Source organism: Asparagus officinalis, chromosome 5 (assembly GCF_001876935.1).
Source record: "Asparagus officinalis chromosome 5, Aspof.V1, whole genome shotgun sequence".
Lineage (NCBI taxonomy): Eukaryota > Viridiplantae > Streptophyta > Magnoliopsida > Asparagales > Asparagaceae > Asparagus > Asparagus officinalis.
Window position 1 is genome coordinate 44,816,615 of NC_033798.1, and position 19,914 is coordinate 44,836,528.

Below are 19,914 nucleotides of genomic sequence, written 5' to 3' on the forward strand. Positions count from 1 at the left end.
TATACTTTTAATCAATTATCTTGCCTTATTGGTTTTAAATATTCACATTCTTTGTATAACACCATTTCAATATTTTTCACTTTTGCAACATTATACTTTCTCAAGTAAAGCTTGAGTTTATGTCAGTCCAAATAATATAAAAATTTAAATTAGCTTTAGATTATATTTGTTTTCTATCAATTCAAATATCAACATGAAATTTTAAATTAGGTATAACACATTTAAACAAAAATCAAAGAAAATAAATAATTACAATATTAAAGTTTAGAAACAAAAATAAACACAAACTATTAAAATAGAACTGATGAATAAATTTTAGTTAGGAAATAAGCCAAAAATAATTAATCATAGTATCTAACTATGTATAAAAGTGTACTCAAATGCTAAAAGTGTACTCAAATGTGTAAATAAATGTGTAAATACGTATAAAAGTGTACTCAAATGCTAAAACCTAGTTCAGTAATAAATGTGTAAATACGTATAAAAGTGTACTCAAATGCTAAAAGCCGCTAAATCATCCCGTCCATTGAATTTAGACGCTTATATATCATAAAAGAGCTTATTTAGATCTTGATGACTCCTATAAACCCCATTTTTTTCAACATTTCCACTCTCCAAACCCTCAATCGCGATGGGCTCCCTCGCGCTCACTTGCTCATCTCCGTCCTCCTTCCTCCGGCGAGTTTCCCGCGCAAACGAGCCCCGTTTCCCTATTTCTCTCCCCAGGTGCGCATTTCAATCATGTTTTGATTTGGTCCAAGATTTCTGCTATGGGTTTGTTTTGATGAGGCTTGATATGGGTTTGATTTGAAATTTCATCTTTGTTAGTTTTTTTTAGTGGAAGCTCTTTGTCTATTACCCAGTTGTCGAAATTATTGTTTTGGAATGGTATTTTACATGGATAGGGCGCTGCATTGGAATTATATTGTGATTTGGTGTAATATTGCTGGTATGGGCTTGGTTAGATTTCATATTTGATTTGTTGTAGTTGGGTTTCCTAGTTTAGATTTTGTATTTGGAAGTTTTTCGCCTATAACCAATTTGTGGAAAGTTTCCATATTGTTTATTGTGATTGACTAGTGAATGTGATGAGTTTCATTTACTTTATTCAGTGAAGATTTTTCATGTACTTTATTCAGTGAAGTTTAGTGCTGTAGGCTATAATTAGCTCCATACCCATCAGAAGGTTAGTACTTTTGATTTTGGATGGTTTTCTAACTTAAATTTTCTTCATAAGTTAGTTGATATTAGTTGTATTTAACTTTTATGACCAAGTGATTTATTTCTTTATTGTTAAATGTTATTTAAACATTATGTTTTTTTTTGTAATTGCACTTTGTTGCTACATGTAGAATCTATTTCTATTTCGTGTTTGCTATAAAATCCAATGTGTGCAGAAGATAAGTGTAGTTGAAAAGAATCTTACAATAAAGTTATGGTTATACGATAAGATATATGATAAGAAATTTGTGCATTCATAAGAGGTTAGAGGTTGCTCTAATCAAGGATAAAATGAAGATGGATCACATGCAACGGACAGGGCTGGCCCTGGGGTAAGCCCACCAAGCCCCGAGGCTGGGGCAACCCAGGGCCGGGGGGAAACCTATCCCTCCCGCTCCTTCATCCCTCAAACTGTAATTAATTTTGATTTTTGAAGTTGACTTTGTAAGAGGACCTTTATGCAAAAATTGTTAGGGGTTCTATTTGTAAAAGAATTCTAATGAATACCCAAAACCCTACCAACTCCTTTATTTCCGTCAGCATTTCCTCTCCTCCTTCCCGTCTCTGTTCTACTCACATAAAAAGAAAAAAAAGAAAGAGAGAAAACCACTCCTCTCCTCCTTCCCGAGCCTTCGACGGTCCGACCTTACTCTGCTCCCATTGGACCCGTCCTTCAGGCTTCACCCCGCGGACTCCTCTAACCCAATCAGGTAAATTTTTTTAACTAAATAATTTTAGGGTTTTTTTGGACAGAAATTTGGAGTTTTGATGTTTTGCAATGAAATCAAGATTTCTGATTTTGAATCTTGGCTGAATCTTTGTTGTTGAATAATTGAATTAGGGGTTGTGATGTTTTGGAATAGGTTGCTAATCGAATTTTGTTACTATCCCCGTTACGGTTGCCTCGGCGGAGAGAAGTTTTTTCAAATTGAAATTGATAAAAAGTTATCTTCGCACTACCATGTCACAGGAACGATTGAATGGATTGGCAATGATATCAATTGAAAATGAATACTTAGAGAAACTTGAGTATGATGACTTAATTGAAGAATTCGCTTCAAAAAATTCAAGGCGAAGAATTTTTCTTTGAATTAACTTGTAGCACAAATGTAATCTCTTCTTATATGAATATTGATTTTGCATGAGAATATTATCAGTTTGAGCCCAATATAGAACGCTAAATTGTATTATATGTATTCATTTTTATCGTTATTATTCGTACCAAATTTTTAATATAAGGGGCAACCAAAATTAGATTGGGCTAGGGCAACCCAAAGCTCGGGGCCGACCCTGGCAACGGAGTCCACAAAATGCACTAGTTAGGAGCATAAGAAAATTATAATTAATGGAGTAGTTAGAGGTATAGGCAGACCTAAGAGTGCTTGGTTGGAAGCAATTAAGAAAGACATGATAGTGGTTACCTATTTACCTTAATGGAGTAGATATCCATTAATAGAACTGTAGGAGGAATATGATTACAATATTCAACCCCAAAAATTTATGGGACAGACTTTGTTTTTGTGTATAGAATCCAAATGGTTGTTGAAACCTTCAATAGTACTTTGGTTTTTTTGCATTCAAGGTTTATAAAAAGTTTATAGTCATTTTCTTTCTTTTTTCTATATTGAATTTTTTCCCTATCCGCTTTGCCCTTTGTGAAATTCTGATTGTTCTGAACTTACATTTTGTTCTCTGAATCCAATATGCAGCCGTTGTCTTCCCAGAAGTCAATGTAGTTGCAAGCCTCAAGGATGGTCCATTTCTACTTCTTTGAGGTTAGTAGTTTTATTGGTATTCTATTTAGTCGTGTTGATCCATTTGAAAAAAAAAAAGATTTAACACTTTTTTTTCAATATTAGGCCAATTATCTACTATAAGAATAATAATGCTTTGTAGATTGAACCTTCTATTTGGCCTAGAGAACAACAATATCTGTGGCTCATCCAAGTCATTTTTTCCTTGGACAGAAATAAATTATTAAATTGAGTTCTACGAGCTTTTCTGATGCTTGGAACCATCTGGATTACTTAATGTTTTTCATTTAGACACATGATTATTTTCAAGATCCTGGTATAAGCTAAAATGCTAGATTATTCTGATTATGAAACAAAAATGCAGTAGAAGTGGGTTGTTTAACATGAAATATTATATATGACAATACCACTCCTCCTGAAGAGCAAGGAAGTTGTCTACAGTCCTGGCATTATATTCTCATTCTTTTACAATCCTTGATCTGGAAATTCTTCTTTTGATAAAATCAAATTGGATCTAGCAAGTACAAGGGGGAATTTTATCATTGATATTTAGTTGTCAAAGTATCTTTTAATACCATCAGATCTGTTACGAGTCTAGTTGGTTGTTCACATTCAAAACCTGGCCATTGTCGTGTAGCTCAATTTTGTTCTTTTACAAGTAAAGTTTGTCTTCCCCTTCCCTGTTTATTGTTTTTTCTTCCAGAAGTATATCCATTCAGTTTTTCTCTGTTAACAAATGCTAGTCAATTAGTCTTGTGAACTTCCTACAGATTCTATGCAAGTTGACTGATATATCTAGGGGAGCAATGATCCACATTTGGGAATCACTATTGCACTATTGCTATGCTTTTGAGTTGTTCTGTGTCATTAGGTGCATCGGTTAATCTTCCTCAAGCTACTCAGCATAATTCTTTGTTAAGAACATCTGTTCACACTTTCACTCTGTGCCATCTCATGGACTCCAAGGAGTCGATCATCTACATTTAATTTACTCCATAAAATGTTGCATTTATAGGATTGATATCAAGTTGAGAGTTGGTAATGAAAATTTAATTAAATCTTTCATTTAGCTTCATGCTCAATACAACACACCATTTATGATAACAAAATCTTGTAAGATGATTTTGAAGATTAGTTACCTATAGGCTTCGTAACAAATTTATCGTAATACTTGAATGAGACAAAATGTCTCTAATTCCCATAGGTATCAATGCTAATAATTGTTCTAGTTAGGTTTATTATATTATCTAAAGTCTTCACCAGGTCAATTTATAGCTCTAACCTCAAAGAGAGATAATATCTTGCTCTCAAAGTAGTCAAATCCCATGAAATTTTAAAGAGGTTCTTTCGTACGTGATAGATTGTTCATTTTTAGCTAAAATATGGTCTCGTGAATATGGAGTGGAAACGTCCATGAAATATTGGAAATGAACAACTGATTAAGCTAGCTGAGCAAGTAAATTATGAAATCTTTATGATTTAGGAAAAAATTGTCTAGGACCCGAAATATGAAGATTCATGTGACTAGACCCTTGCACTTTTCGCCTAAGTGCAAAAGCCCCAAAAATACACATTGTATGTGAAAAACCTCTTTTCAATTGATACCTCATCAGAGGGAAAAAACATCATTTTTATCCCTAAACTACCCTCATCCTCAACCTCTCATCTCTTTTTTCATTTCTCATTAACCCATGAATCATTTTTCTTCCTTCTCAGCTATTATCTCTTTCAACATTGCCTTTCCTATTTCATTCTCTCTTGCTTCTCATCATTTCTCAACCATTGTATTTTTTATTGTCACGGCTCCTCTGCTATTTTCCTCTTTTCTTAACAACCTTTCTCTTATCTTCTTCCGCAACCACCGCGTCGTCACTCAAAGGTCGTCACTTTTGGCTAAAACGGATCGTCTTCTAAAATCACACTGAAGTTAACACCTAATAGTTAAAATTAAACACCTAACAATTAAACTTAATACGTAACCATTCAACTTACACCTAGAAATCAAACTTAATACTTAATGATTAAACTTAACGCTGTAACTCTGAAGTTAACTAGTAAGCTTTAAAGCTAACACGTGAAGTCTAAATAAACTAACAATTAAGCTTTTTTGCCGCCACGGCCTCTTCCATGTCATTTTTCCTCTTTTCTTGACCATGTTATCTTCTTCCAGAAAATTAGTCACGTCCCTCAAATGTCGTTTCTTTTGGCTAAAAGGAACGTCTTTTAGTGTTAAATTTAAAATTTGAGTATTAATTTAAAATATTGAGTGTTGACTATAAAATTTTAAGTGTTAGACTATAAATTTTTAAGTGTTAACTTTAAATTTTAAATGTTATATAAAGATTTTAACACTCAATTTAAAGTTAACTCTCAAAAATGCTGTTTTAGCCGAAGAAGACGACTTTTAGGAACGTGTCAGTGGTTGTGGAATAAGAAAGAGAAGCGATGGTTGAGGAAAGAGAAAAATGACAGAGGAGAGGCCATAATGGCGAAAAAATTTAATTATTAATTCATTTTAGACATTACAGGTTAACTTTAAAACTTACTTGTTAACTTTAAACTTTAATGTTAAATTAAATTGTTAAGATTAATAGGTAGGTGTTAAATTTAACTCATAGACATTAAGTTTAACTGTTAAGTGCTAAGTTTGATTGTTAAGTTGTAACTTCGACGTGGATTCAGGAGATGGCCCATTTTAAGACAAAGATGACTGTTTTTGAGTGACGCAGCGACGATTGTGAAAAGGAGGAGAAGAAAGGAGAGTGGAGGAAGGTGAAGATGAGGAGGAGGGAAAAGAAGGCTGAAATGGAAGTGAATGGGGGTAAGAGGATGCAGATGAGAGGACTGATGAGGAAGGAGAAGGGTGATGAGTAAGGAAGAAGATGAATGGAGGAGGGAGGAGGACATGTGGAGAGGAGGGATGATAATAGTGTGGAAATGGAGAGGAGATGAGGAAGGAGAATGAAGTTGGGAACTTGGGATAGAGAAGGAAGGAGGATGGAGATGAGAGAATGAAGGAGGGATGAAGGAAAGATGGTGGATGTGAAACAAAGAAGAGAGGAGAAGGAAGGAGGTGGAGTTGAGAGAGAAAATACTAGAGACAAAAAGAGGAGAAGAGAAGGAAGATAGAGTGTTTTAGGGATGAGAGGAAAGTATGAGTTGATGAAGCGTTTTTCCTCATGAAAAATGTACTTTTAGGCTTTTTGCACATGGGCCTGGTCACATGAGTCTTTGTATTTTGTGGTTTGGACACAAATTTTCCTATAGTTTATTTGTCATACTTATAATCACCAAAATAAAACTGGTAAAACGACTAAGATCATTAGTTGACAAGATCATCTTTCTACTATTCTTCTTTTGAGGTTTTAATGGTAGATCTCGCACCCTATGATATTAATACGAGTGTATCTTCTTTCTTGCTTCGGGAGCTTAGTGATCCTCATGGGAGCTTGGGGATAGATGATTCTCATGATATCTTGAGAATAGAGACGTGAACGAAGTCGTTGAAGGCGACAAATGCGAAGATTACAGAAGAAACTGTAGGAAACGTTTTGAGCTTCCAGTGGTCGACCGTGAACTGTAGGAACGTGCACAAACTGTAGGAAACGTTTTGCCATCCACGTTGTAAACTCTATAAAGAGAATTGTTTTAGGGTTCTAAACAATCAGAGAAATCAGAGAGGTGAGATCCTAACCAAGAGATTAGGATTTAGAGAGAATTGAGAGATTGTTCTTGATTCTAGAGAGATTGTGAGAGAAGGATTTGTAATCTATTATTCTCATAATCTAGAGAATGTATTTTTCTTCGTCAAAACTGAATTGTTCTTGTGTTTTCTATCGTCTTCTTCTCAACCCACTCTTGATAATTCCGTAATCAATGGTGTTTGTCCGACGACTCGTACTAAGTTGGTATAAGAGCCATGTTAGATCCTGTGAAAGGGGAACCAGTGTATGGTCCTTACTCGATCGCAATATAAGAAGCTAGACAAGATCCTTATTTCTTTGGAAGGAGTTCAGAGATTAAGAAAAAAGATGACTGAAGGGGATAGTTCAGCGAGACTTGATGCATTAGAGAAACAGATAGAGACAATAGGTTCGACTTTCACACAGCTCGTCAATCTTTTCTAAGGAAAGGACAAAAAAGGGGAATCTTTTTCGAAAGAAAAAAAGAAATTTGTAGAGTCTGATGGGGAGGGCGATGAATCTGATTCTGATGAGGATGTCGAGATTGTCAAGATTGTTCCGCATCAAGGGGGTAAGGGTTCTTATCAGAATTTGAAGATAGACTTTAATGTGAAGATTCCTGTTTATGATGGGAGTGTCAACATCGAGAGGCTCGACGATTAGATCAAGCAGATGAAGACATATTTTACTCTCTACGGATATTCATCTAAGAAGAAACTCGTGTTCTCGACCTTGAAGCTTTCGGGATATGCATTGACATGATGAAAGTCCTATTACAAGCAGGAAAGGAAGACGGTATCGTGGAACAAGTTCAAAGAATTATTACGGAAGCAATTCTATCCGGTGGGATTCCTTAATGAGCGTTGGTACAAGTGGTACGGTTTACGCTAAAGAGTCAATCAAACCGTTCAAGAATACACCACTGAGTTCCAACAGCAGATGATGGTTCTCAACATTACGACAGAAGAATATTCTGTGTTTATGAAGTATATGACGGGATTGAGCGATTACATTCGGAAGGAGATGAAGTTATTCATGGTGGAATCTATTGCAGAGGCGAGCGTGAAGGCTATTGCCATCGAAGGCAAGCAAAAGAGGAGCAACGAGGCAAAGGGAGATGTAAAACAAGCTGGAGGCAAGTCTAGTGGTTCTCAATCTAAGGAGGAGAAGGAGAAGGGTGATCTAGGAAAAGTAGGGTGATTTGTAGTCATTACGAAAAGACATGACACGTAGTTGACCGGTGCTAGGAGAGTATTCTCATCTCAAACCAAGGGGGTTGAAGGAGGAGGAGAAAAAAAACATACGTGATCAATACACAGAATATTCTCAAGCTTATGACGGAGCCCAACAATAGTCTCAAGCTTATGACGGGGAAGCAAGCCACGAAAGAGGACGATGATCCTAGAGAGCAGCTTTTTGTTCTTAAGCTACAGGTGAAAACTAGTTTAGTTGATGCCATAGTTGATCCAGGCAGCGAGAAGAATTTGATATCCGAGTCATTGGTTCAGAAGCTGAGTCTGAAGACAGTCAAACATCCAAAGCCCTATCCATTGGGGTGGATTCAGAAGGAGACGGGACTGAGTGTAGTTGATCAATACACTTTCAGATTTGCGCTTCATGAGTTGTATATTGACGAGGTTACGTGCGACGTAGTTCCATTGGATGTTTGTCAGGTTATACTGGGCAATCCCTATTTGTGGGATAGATACGCAATCTACAAGAGACGGGCTCAGAAGTACACATTCACCAAAGATGGTGAAAAGTTCATATTTCGTTCGGCATCTCTTACGAAGGAGACAAACTTGATGACGGTGAACCGAGCGAAGAGGTTAGTGAATGCAAGCAAGAAGTTTGTTGCGCTATGCATTAGTTCTTATGAGGAGCCACTGAAAGAGGGTTGTAATTTGGAGTGGAAGGTGACTACGACGAGATGCGGGACGAATGAGTTGTTTTCGATCAGACGTCGAGACCAGATTCCTAGCAAGGCCAAGTGGTTCAGAAAAGAAGGAGGGGCTCGCGAGTTCCCTCAGCTACAGTTCTAACTTGAACGAGACTTCAAGTTCCTAAAGGAGGGAGCCATAATACGGGTGTATCTTCTTTCTTTTTTCGAGAGCTTAGCGATCATCACAGGAGCTTGATGATAGATGATTCTCATGATATATTGAAAATAAAGACGTGGACGAAGTCGTTGAAGGCGGCAAAGGCGAAGATTACGGAAGAAATTGCAGGAAACGTTTTGAGCTTCCAGCGGTCGACTGCACGTGACGCCGCGATCGATCGCGAACGTGCACAAAATCTTGGAAGGTCTCTGGACTTTTGGCGGTCGACTGCAGCGACATGCACGGTCGACCGGCCAAACCCTGTAATGGGTTTTGGTTTCTATCGTTGGATCCGATCAACCGTGATGGTCTCTGTGGTCGATCGCGACAGTTTCCTGAGCCTTCCTGGTTCGTTTGGGACTCTGTTTTCCTGTTTGATTTTGGTTTGTTTAATTACAAGTTTACCATCCACGTTGTAAACTCTATATACAAAATCCTGAAAAAGGTCTTTGGACTTTTGGTGGTCGACCGCAGCGACATGTGCGGTCGACCGGCCAAACCCTGTAATGGGTTTTGGTTTCTGTCGTTAGATCCGGTCAACCGTGATGGTCTTGCGGTTGACCGTGACGGTTTTCTGAGCCTTCCTGGTTCGTTTGGGCTGGAAAAGAGAATTGTTTTAGGGTTCTAAACAATCAGAGAAATCAGAGAGGTGAGATCCTAACCAAGAGATTAGGGTTTAGAGAGAATTGGGAGATTGTTCTTGATTCTAGAGAGATTGTGAGAGAGGGATTTGTAATATATTATTCTCATAATCTAGAGAATGTATTTTCCTTCGTCAAAATTGAATTGTTCTTGTGTTTTCTATTGTCTTCTTCTCAACCCATTCTTGATAATTTCGCAATCAAGGGTGCTCGTTCGGCAACTCGTACCAGACATGGAACAAGTTGTTGGAGAAATTCGCATTTATGTATAGCGCACTTAATAGATGAAAAGTACATATCAGGAGCTTCATTTACTACATGGTTTGGTGAAATATAGTGTGGGTTAAAAAAAATAGCCCAAGCAATATTACTCAAGTAGGATCCTAATGTTGTGAAGACCATGAAACATCGTAAGCTACAACACCACCAAACTGTATCTCAGATTTAATATTATAATCTAGTTTTCAATTTTAAATGTCCTGTTATTGTTTGAAATTTCAAATGAAATTTGAAATTCTTAGATAGATGCAATAATAATCTCATCTTAATGAAGAACTATTTATTATCCTTTGATCAAACTATCTACCAATTTCCATGATATATTAATCCAATAATTTCATTGTGATAGGTTTTTTTCAAACAAATGATGATACATCTTAATGCTTCCTTGTAAATGTGACAAAATTGAGTGGAGAAAGGTTTGTTATTTTTATAAAAAATTATGTTGTAATTGTTGGCAGCCTCCCTAAAGAGGACATAAAAAATAAAACACATCAAATTATAATACTCTGCCCTTTTTTGTCTATCTAAACCGATAAAACTTAAAATAAATACGGGTTTAAAGAAATTGAGTACAGATGTCTTTATTTAATCAATTTATTGAATTGACAGTGAACCATGAAGGTGATCGGGATTCGGGTATATTGGTTAGAAATATAAAAACAAGTTCTTTCTTAGCTCCCTACGTCAAGATCCAAAACTTGTTGGAATTTAAAATCCACCCAATTGCAATAACAACATTGTTACACTATATTGTTTAGAACATATCATTACAAATGAGAAAAAAAATTGGTATTGATTTACAATTTTTCATTCTTACCAATTTATCACCTCCATTGCAGTGATACCGACTATAATTATGTCTGTTATCTGTTGCTTTTGACACTTGAAGCTTGATATCACTATTAAAAGCATAGGTCTTTTCAGTATTAACTGTTAGCAGTAGTGATGATTGCTGGTTTTTAATGTGCTGCTGGCAGTAATAAGATTTTTTTCTTTCTTGTATTTTTAACCCTCATTTGAGTGATTACGTTGCGCCCTAAATCTTGTGATTTTCGTCCAAGTTCTTTCTATATTTTGATAAAATATGTTATATCTGAATATTTAAGACTATGCTTATCAGAGAATCTTGAAAATTGATGCTTATTTACCAGGCAATATAACTGGTAATAGAGATTTTATACCATAGTTCACATTCACATCCCTACTAACGCTGGAGCAGCTTCTATAGTATGACAGTCTTTTGTGGGTTGTACTGCATAAAATCTAACTGTAGGTGTGCTTTATCTTTAACTATTTCAGGATAGGTTGTTCTTTGGAGAGGGCAGGAAATGCCACGCCTAAGAACCTTCATGTTGCCTCAATTGCAGGTAATGCTTCTACTTTACTCAGGTATAAACTTATGATTTTTTTTTTATGGAATCGTAGTTTTTCTTTTATCAAGTGGGGTGTTTTATTCTGCATGACTGATTTAACATCTGCTCGGTTCTCTGTTATCGGTTTGGAAGGATAAAGATAATCTGTATTCCTCCTAACTTCATTTGAAAGCTGATACAGATAATGATTTAAAGGAGGACTATAAAATGCATGTCTTTTAAAATACACATGTTTATTCTATGAGGCAAAACTATGTTATCAAGTATTACAGGAAAAACCCCATACTTTATTGTTTGTTGTTTGCTTCGCTCTTTTGTTCGTTCTCATAGTTAGACATTCTCATAATAATACATTTTCTAAACTTGCGTTTAGCACACCAGAGATTTGGTCCAATTATGCCTTATGTCTTTGCTTGCTTGCGTTATTTAATTTCTTTCACATCTTTCCTTTTCTTGTCACTTGTTTACTTCATCTTCCCTGCCTTGTACATCTTTTGTATTACCTTCTCCAATATTTGCAACCATGATCGATGGCACCATGTCGGCTCTTGGACAATAAGACTTGCTTTAATATTGAATTTGTATTGTATTTCGTTATATTTCTCTAAACATGACAATTTGCTTACGACCTCCTCCATTTACGCAGCTGTTTCCCCTGAAGAAACCATAGAAAACTCTTCTCTTCCAAAAGGTGACATGTGGTCTGTTCATAAATTTGGTGGGACATGTATGGGCACGGCTGAAAGGATTCAAAGTGTTGCAGATATAGTTTTAGGTGATCCTTCAGAAAGAAAGTTGGTAGTGGTTTCTGCGATGTCAAAAGTGACAGATATGATGTATAATCTGGTCGACAGGGCTCAGTCGAGAGATGATGCATATTTGTCGTCACTTGATGGTGTTTATGAAAAACACATGTTAACAGCAAAGCAGCTTCTTGAAGGAGATGATCTTGTTCGATTCTTATCTCAGTTGCATAGTGACATCAGTAATCTGAAAGCAATGCTTCGGGCAATATACATAGGTTTGAGCTATTCAATTCCTCTTATTGCTATTTACCTAATATCTTTAAAATAAAGTTGAAATTAAGCTGTAGAAGTGCTTTGTAGTTCTGCTGTACATAATCCTTGGTACAAGTGACATAAGATTAACTGGGTGGTGATAATGTGCTCAGTGCGCACACAGAGACACAGGATGTTACTTGCTGTTTTATTTGTTTATCTAGATGCATCCAAATCTCATAATTATCTATATGTTACTTTCTGTTTTTAATCCCTAGAGCTTAACTGTCAGCATCAGAATAATAAATAATAATTGAATGAGTAAAACTGCTTCGGAATTTTGGAGTATTTAGAATGCATCCGAAACACGTCAGCTAAGGAGAGGGGGGCTAATATAGACAACACCAATCAGATATTAGTACTTCTCCATCAAACTGACTGTTGTTTACTTGCTATAGTCATGTTTTTATTTGAAAACCTTGTTGCAATGTTTCATCCTTTGTTGGAGAAAAGCCTGTATCTATATATAGTATTTTTTCGTATGTCCTTGCACATATACTGGAGACTAAAAGCATATATATTCTGCTTTTGTTTAAAATGGATGTGTAGATGCCTTGAAAAGAAATGTATTTCTTGACTTAATTTGGATTCATTGAATTATATGAAGTATATTCATGTAGTCTTGTTATTATTTTGTTTCTCCCTTCAGCTGGTTAGTGCTTGGATTCATTGAATTATATAAACTGTATTCATATAGTCTTGTTATTATTTTGCTTCTTTCTTCAGCTGGTTAGTGCTTATGCTTTACCTTAAGTTTATTCTGTTGTGTTTTGGCATTGATGATTATCAGCATTATTTTCTCATATACTTCACATATTTTGCTGTGGGCCATGTAACTGAATCCTCTTTATAATTTATTATTGGTGCATAACCTTAAGTGTTTTCTTTGTGTCCTTTTCTTACTCATTGATGATTATCAGCATCAGTTTCTTATATCTTTATATATTTTGCAGCCGGTCATGCTACTGAATCCTTTTCAGACTTTGTTGTTGGTCATGGAGAACTGTGGTCTGCTCAAATGTTGTCATATGTTATAAGAAAGGTTTCTCAGCTGCATAGTAATTGTGGAGATTAATTATTTAATTAGATTTCCAGAAGTATTCTATATCCTTTATCTCTTTGATGCAGAGTGGAAGGCCTTGCAGTTGGATGGATACTCGGGATGTCCTCATTGTAAAGCCTACTGGAGCCAATCAAGTAGACCCTGACTATTTTGAGTCAGGGAAAAAACTTGAAAAGTGGTTTACCGGGGATATAGCTGATACAATAATTGCGACTGGATTCATTGCCAGTACGCCTAAAAACATTCCTACGACTTTGAAAAGAGATGGAAGTGATTTCTCAGCAGCAATAATGGGTGCTCTTGTCAAGGCTCGTCAAGTAACTATATGGACTGACGTCGATGGTGTATATAGTGCAGACCCGAGAAAAGGTTCCTCTTATCTAATTTTTGTTATGAAACATTTTTCATCATTTCTCACAACATTTTCTGTTTTAGTTTTATTTAACTTCATATCACCTTAGTAAACTTTATATGTGCTGCTTAAGATAATAAAGTTTTAAGGGGATTCCTTGGTGAAATCCTCATTTCTACATTTGGGTCAATTTGGTCTAAGGGCTGTTTGGTTGGTAGTAAATGGTTAGCAGAAACTCCAATCACTATGTAAGTTTGTATTAACAGTTTTCTATGGATGTAGTCAGGTTACTGACCTGAAAATGAGTTTGTTGGCTGCAGCCAAAATTTTACAAGTGGTGTGATAAATTGCTTGCCACACTACTTGTTGCTTCTCATGCTATGAGCCTGTAATTTTATATATCTTTCTACTTGTCATTTCACCAAAGCGACTACATGCAATGTCATTTACGACTTAGGAAACATTGGGGCTCTAATTTGTGCAGCACCAAATACCGCAAACCATTTACTGCAACACCATTTTTAAGGTGCGTTATACATACAGCTGACCTAACAGGATTATTTGTTGCAAAAGCAGAGTGTACATGGAATAAGTATGCTGACGCACTTGTTAAGTGCGAATAAGATGCTAAATTCTGAAACATAAATTTTGATTTTTCTGTTGTGTTCATCTGCCTAGTACAAGGACATAAGTTAGAATCATTCATTTAAAATTCCATATGAAAAAAATGATGAGGTTATAATGACTCTTCAACCGGTCTAGCAATGTTTCAAGATAATGGTTTCGAATTTACATTTTCTTTATAGTAGTCTCTGCTGAATACTATGGCCTATTAGACTACATATTCCTTTGAATCGCACAAAATTTAAATAGCTTTGAAGGATGGAATGCCTTAACTCAACTAATAAAACAGCTTAAGATAAATTACAGTGCTGAATAACTCGTTCTCTCTGCAGTTAGTGAAGCTGTGATACTGAGGACGTTGTCTTACCAGGAAGCATGGGAAATGGTCAGGTTTCTAAGCATGTGTTTTGAAATAAGTTGGAATATATCTGGCAATTTCTGAAAATTTAACCTTTCTTTGCAGTCTTATTTCGGGGCCAATGTTTTGCATCCTCGCACCATTATTCCCGTGATGAAGTATAACATTCCTATTTTAATTAGGAACGTTTTCAATCTCTCGGCCCCTGGAACAATGATTTGCCAACAGACTGGGAATGAAAATGGGGATGAGAATAGTTTGGAGTCTTGTGTCAAAGCATTTGCTACCATAGACAACTTGGCCCTTGTTAATGTTGAAGGGTGAGGTCACTTTGATGCTGCAGTTGCTGCTGCATCTTATTATTGTGCCCTTCCATCTTGTCACTTGTGTTCATTTAGTATGTTCTCTTGGTTGTAGAACTGGAATGGCTGGTGTTCCTGGCACAGCTAGTGCTATTTTTGGTACTGTTAAAGATGTTGGAGCTAATGTTATCATGATATCTCAGGTATATTATACAGTTTTGCTGTCTCTTGGAGGTGTGCTAACGATTAAAGCTAATATTAGGTTTTTGCAGGCTAGTAGTGAGCATTCAGTTTGCTTTGCTGTGCCAGAAGAAGAAGTAAAAGCAGTTTCTGATGCATTAGAGTCTAGATTTCGTCAAGCTCTGGACGCTGGAAGGCTTTCTAAGGTATAAAGTTTTTTCTATGATCCATATACCAACTAATGGGCATTTTGATGTGTTGCCATTAACATTTGGCATTCAATTGTAATAGAAAATTCCTTTCTGCTAGAAACTAAGTGAATAAATCAACTCTTTCGCAGAATAGCTTGTACAGTCATACTGTATGCATGTATATCTTGTTGAGAAATAGGGGAAAGTTGGCTCATGAAAATAAAGGAACTGCAATTGAGTTGGTGTACAATCTTGACAATGCTATCAAGATCTATATTCAGTGCCACTTCTTTGATCCCGGTCATAAATGGCATCTTTAATGTGGATCAGACATTGGCTTATCAGATTTAGCTCTTACGGTCTCCAGTTAAAACTTGCAATCAGGTAGGTCTTCCAATACCACTCAAGTTGTACCCTTCAATGCACTTGAAAAGGCTTTGGAAGTATAAATATTTGAAACAACTGCATGGGTTCTCTGAGAAATGCCTGAGGAGTAAGTTTCATAGGAGTTATAAAGTTCATGAATGAACCTAAATGTTTGAGGACAAAGCACACTCCGAAGTAATCGAAGTAGCACATAGGTGTTCCAATACCACTCAGGTTGTATCCTTCAATGCACTTGAAATAGCTGTGGAAGTATAGATATTTGAAACAATTGCATGGCTTTCTAAGAAATTCCTGTGGAGTAAGTTTCATAGGAGTTATAAAGCAGAGTTTGTGAGTGAGCCTAAATGTTTGAGGGCAAATCATACTCCGAAGTAATTGAAATAGCACATACAAGCGATCAAAAGCAAACCATCACACAAGTCAAAGCTAAAATAAGCATGAAGGACATGGATCTAGAAGGAAGTGGGTCTTGATAAATAACAAAGCAGCAACTGGAATTCCTTCAGCTTCTCAAGGAGTGTAGCTGGGGGAAGATATTTGGAAAAATCAAGAAAAATGGGGAGGTTTTTAGGTGAATTGGTTGTCTCGTGAAGTAGGTTAGGTGCAAAGTGGGGTTCCAACAAAAGCAAAGGGAGGCTAGTTGTGACTTAATAGCAGGAGGATCTAGTGAGATGGCTGATAAATCACCTTTCTAATGGATCTATTTAAATATGACTTCTGTTACACAATGTACCTTTAAAGTGGTACGTGTATATCTCTCTTAAAATACTTAAAGAAGGAAATGATTAAAATTATTGTACAAAACAAAGTATAAATAAACAATCTTTGTTACTTACCATTTGATGGTTTATAATGTACTTAGACGTGTATCTGCTCCGAAAAAACCTACGTGTTTATATCTGCAATTGTGTGTTAACTGTTAGGTCTCATGTTTATGAGCCTACTATCTAATCTAGTTTTGATGATTAACAAACAATTCCTAACATCGTTTATCGAGTGTTTGTGTTTGCTTAGGTACTCTACACAAAGATCCTCTATCGGAGGTTGGTTGGACTTGCGCCTTCACGATGATATTCAAAGGAGGTTGGAAGTAAATTAGGAATGAAACCGTCGCAATTCAAGTCGAGATTCATTATCGCTTCATCCGTTACTTAGATCGAGCTTCACGAAAACCTCTAAGCTTGGTATATTGTTTATAGTGTTTTAGGTTTGTACTTTATGTGTTATGCTTAAAGCTCAAACCACACACATACACGTTTTTGCTTTATAGCTTTCAAGCTTAATCGTATAGATATGAAACAAATAGTTATATTTATATATATATATACTTGTTTCATATTTATTATCTTTATTTGAAAAATAATGTGTTTATGTATTAAAGACTTGTTTACACTATTTTATATCTTTCCTCAAGTCTATTAATCTATTTAAAAGTGTTTTCAAAACTTGTTTGAAAGAAATTCGTCAAAATCAAGTTTTAACAAGTTCGTATATTTTACCGATTTTGCAAAATGATAAGTTTTCATAAATGGGAAATGATATTTTAAAAATTTCTTTGCTAACATGTTTATATTCATGTATATAAATATTTTCCCGAGTTTCATAATTTTTGGAATTCATTTGCTATTTTTAAACACCCTTTGAAAATCAGATTTACTGTTCAAAATCGGGCTGTGCATGTTTATCAATCGACTGACACCGTTCATCAGTCGACCGATGAACTGCTCTGTAATTGTTGAAAAGTTTCTGCTCAGTCGATCTATCTTCATCAGCCGACTGAACAATGTTTTCAGTCGACCGATGACTTGCATTAGTCGATCGATAAACTATTATATATTTTCAGTTTAGTTTCTGCTCAGTCGACCAGTCTCCATCAGTCGACTGAACAATGTTTTCAGTCGATCGATGGGTCTCATCAGTCGACTGATAGTTTTGCAGAATCAGCTAACGGTCAGCTCATCAGTCGACTGAACAGTGCATCAGTCGACCGATGGCACTGTAATGACTATTTTCAGTTTTGCTGATTTTCATGGATTTTGTGTTTTTCTTGGGTTTTAGAGTTTTGTTTCAAGAACCTATATATACCCCTCAGTCCTCAACACTTATGTTTAACCAAGAAAAGTTTTAAACAAGTTTGTGAGTTTGTTCAAGTGTTTTAAAGAAAAATTTTAGTGTGTTGTTTATGTGAAGAGAGTTTCACAAGAGGAGATCAATTCGTTTTGAGCATCAAGTTTTCACATCTCTATCTCTCTTGCTTGTTTTAGAGAAGTTTTTCTAAACTCATCTTCTAGCTATTTGATATTTTGATTCTTATATATTTATGCTAGATTGATTTGAGTTTTATTTCATCATACTCATTGTTTTCACACACAACCACTTGAGCTTAAGTTATTTCACATATTGTATATTTTGGGTTGTGAGAGTGTAACAATTGAGTGAGCTTTCATTTTAGTTCTCATCTTGTTTAGAGAACAAAATCTTTATTTGAGCTTATTTTTGTGAGATCAATTTGTAATACATAAGGACACTTAGAGGAGTTGTTGGGATAGACCGTGATCAATTCTAAGAGGAGTGGCGTTGGTTGTAAAGCCTAGGGAGAGGTAGTAAATCCAAGCATTTGAAGAAGGTGACACGAGTAGGCCAACACTTAGAAGAGTGTATTGTGTATTGATAATCATGTGATTTGTAAACGTTATCGGTGAGCGTTGAAAACCGACTGTGTAGTGATTTTTATTGTGATAGTGGAGAATCTACTTGAGGGTGAGGAGCGGAGACGTAGGTCAAGGGTGATCGAACTCCATGATCATATTGTTTGTTTGTGTTTGGTATTAGCGCATTTATCATTGTCTCATTGTTTATATCGTCTATTGCTCATTGTATGTCCTTGCATATTTCTTTGTATATTATTGTTAGGGTATATTAGTTAATAAGTTTTAATTTGACATTAATATCGGATTAGATTAGCAATTACCTTATTCACCCCCTCTAGAGTACTTTCATTAACAATGGTAATGAAAGTGCTAGCACCTTTGAGATGCCAAACCCACTCCTAGATTGCAGCCCCTCTGTTGTTCCTCCCCTCTGTTGCCTCCGGAGGGCTCAGTGTTCTTGTTGCCTTGCAGTATTTGCCCATTTTGTCCACCATTAGCTAGAGAGAAGGGCTAGGCATGAAGCCCTAGCCCATAGTTGTATGGAACCCTGGTCGTTCACGGGATGAGTACGGGAGAGTGGTACGCTTCTCATTAGGAATCGGGTACGAGGGGGTAGGCTTATACGGTACGCGAGGGTAAGTGATACACTTTCGGTTCATTTCTTAAATGTAGGAACGAGAGGTTTTGCAAGAGTCAAATTTAAGAAATATGCTAGTTGAAATTAGTAATGGTTAAAAAAAAACCTTGACAATCATGTTGTAATAAGGTATGCATACTTTATTTGCTTAATTTCATGTGTTTTTTAGTGTTTACTCTTTTAAAAAATAGTTTTTTTTTCCAAATTTTAACTGGCTTTCACGTGAATAAGAATTGTTGGGCGCGGCGAAGCGAGTGCTTCTAGTATTTCGTGGAACGTGGTGGATATAATTTATAATTTTATACCTATAATTTCGAAATATTTCATGCTCAGAAGTTACACAACAGAAGATGCTGCGGGATAAGGATAAAAAGTGCGGGATACAAGTACAAGTGCCATAAAAAATGTAACGAAAGCTGAGAATTTTAAATCGACCGCTGGAGTTGGTGAATCGGGTCATGTTCCACACGAATTTAGGACGATTGAACCCGGTCACGGGTCTCTATAGCGTCCCCAGTTCTGACTTCTATGCCCTAGTCCCTATGGTAGAAGCAGGGACCCAAGGCTTATTGTATCCCACACCTTTCTATTGTTAGTTCTCCATGGCTTACCTATATCTCAAATTCTCAATGTTTCCCTGTGATTTTTTTTTGCTCTACTTGTGAACCATGAACTCAAAGAACACAGAATAGATGAACAGAAGAAAATGAATAAGAAAATTATTTTTTCGACGAGTCTTTTGCATTTTTGACATAAAGCTATAATTTCTGGACTATTTTCTCAGGTTTGAATTCTCACTACAATTTTTTTATGCTACTTGCTCCTGGGCGGAACTTTCATCTGTGTTTCCATCTTTTCCTCTTTTGGTAACTTAGAACTTCTTTTTGCAGGTTGAGGTCATCCACAATTGTAGCATCCTAGCTGCAGTTGGCCAGAAAATGGCAAGCACTCCTGGAGTTAGTGCTACTCTTTTTGATTCATTAGCAAAGGTATTTTCTGGGTTATTTTTCAAGAAAATCCTTTGTAGGTTATGATAATATATGTATGGGAAGAACTCA

The 19,914-nt window shown here is 36.1% G+C and overlaps 1 protein-coding gene across 2 annotated transcripts in view; it reads left to right on the top strand.

Moving 5' to 3' along the window:
* Positions 570-19,914, top strand: part of LOC109842972 (bifunctional aspartokinase/homoserine dehydrogenase 1, chloroplastic-like) — a 38,186-nt gene continuing 18,841 nt past the window's right edge. For both annotated transcript variants that reach the window (XM_020411889.1, XM_020411891.1), the window contains exons 1-11: positions 570-726; positions 2,931-2,996; positions 10,980-11,047; positions 11,700-12,074; positions 13,065-13,153; positions 13,240-13,543; positions 14,483-14,535; positions 14,614-14,828; positions 14,926-15,013; positions 15,083-15,196; positions 19,747-19,845. In XM_020411889.1, coding sequence (XP_020267478.1) covers positions 632-726; positions 2,931-2,996; positions 10,980-11,047; positions 11,700-12,074; positions 13,065-13,153; positions 13,240-13,543; positions 14,483-14,535; positions 14,614-14,828; positions 14,926-15,013; positions 15,083-15,196; positions 19,747-19,845 — 1,566 coding nt within the window. In that variant the 5' untranslated portion in view covers positions 570-631. The remainder of the gene's footprint in view (positions 727-2,930; positions 2,997-10,979; positions 11,048-11,699; positions 12,075-13,064; positions 13,154-13,239; positions 13,544-14,482; positions 14,536-14,613; positions 14,829-14,925; positions 15,014-15,082; positions 15,197-19,746; positions 19,846-19,914) is intronic.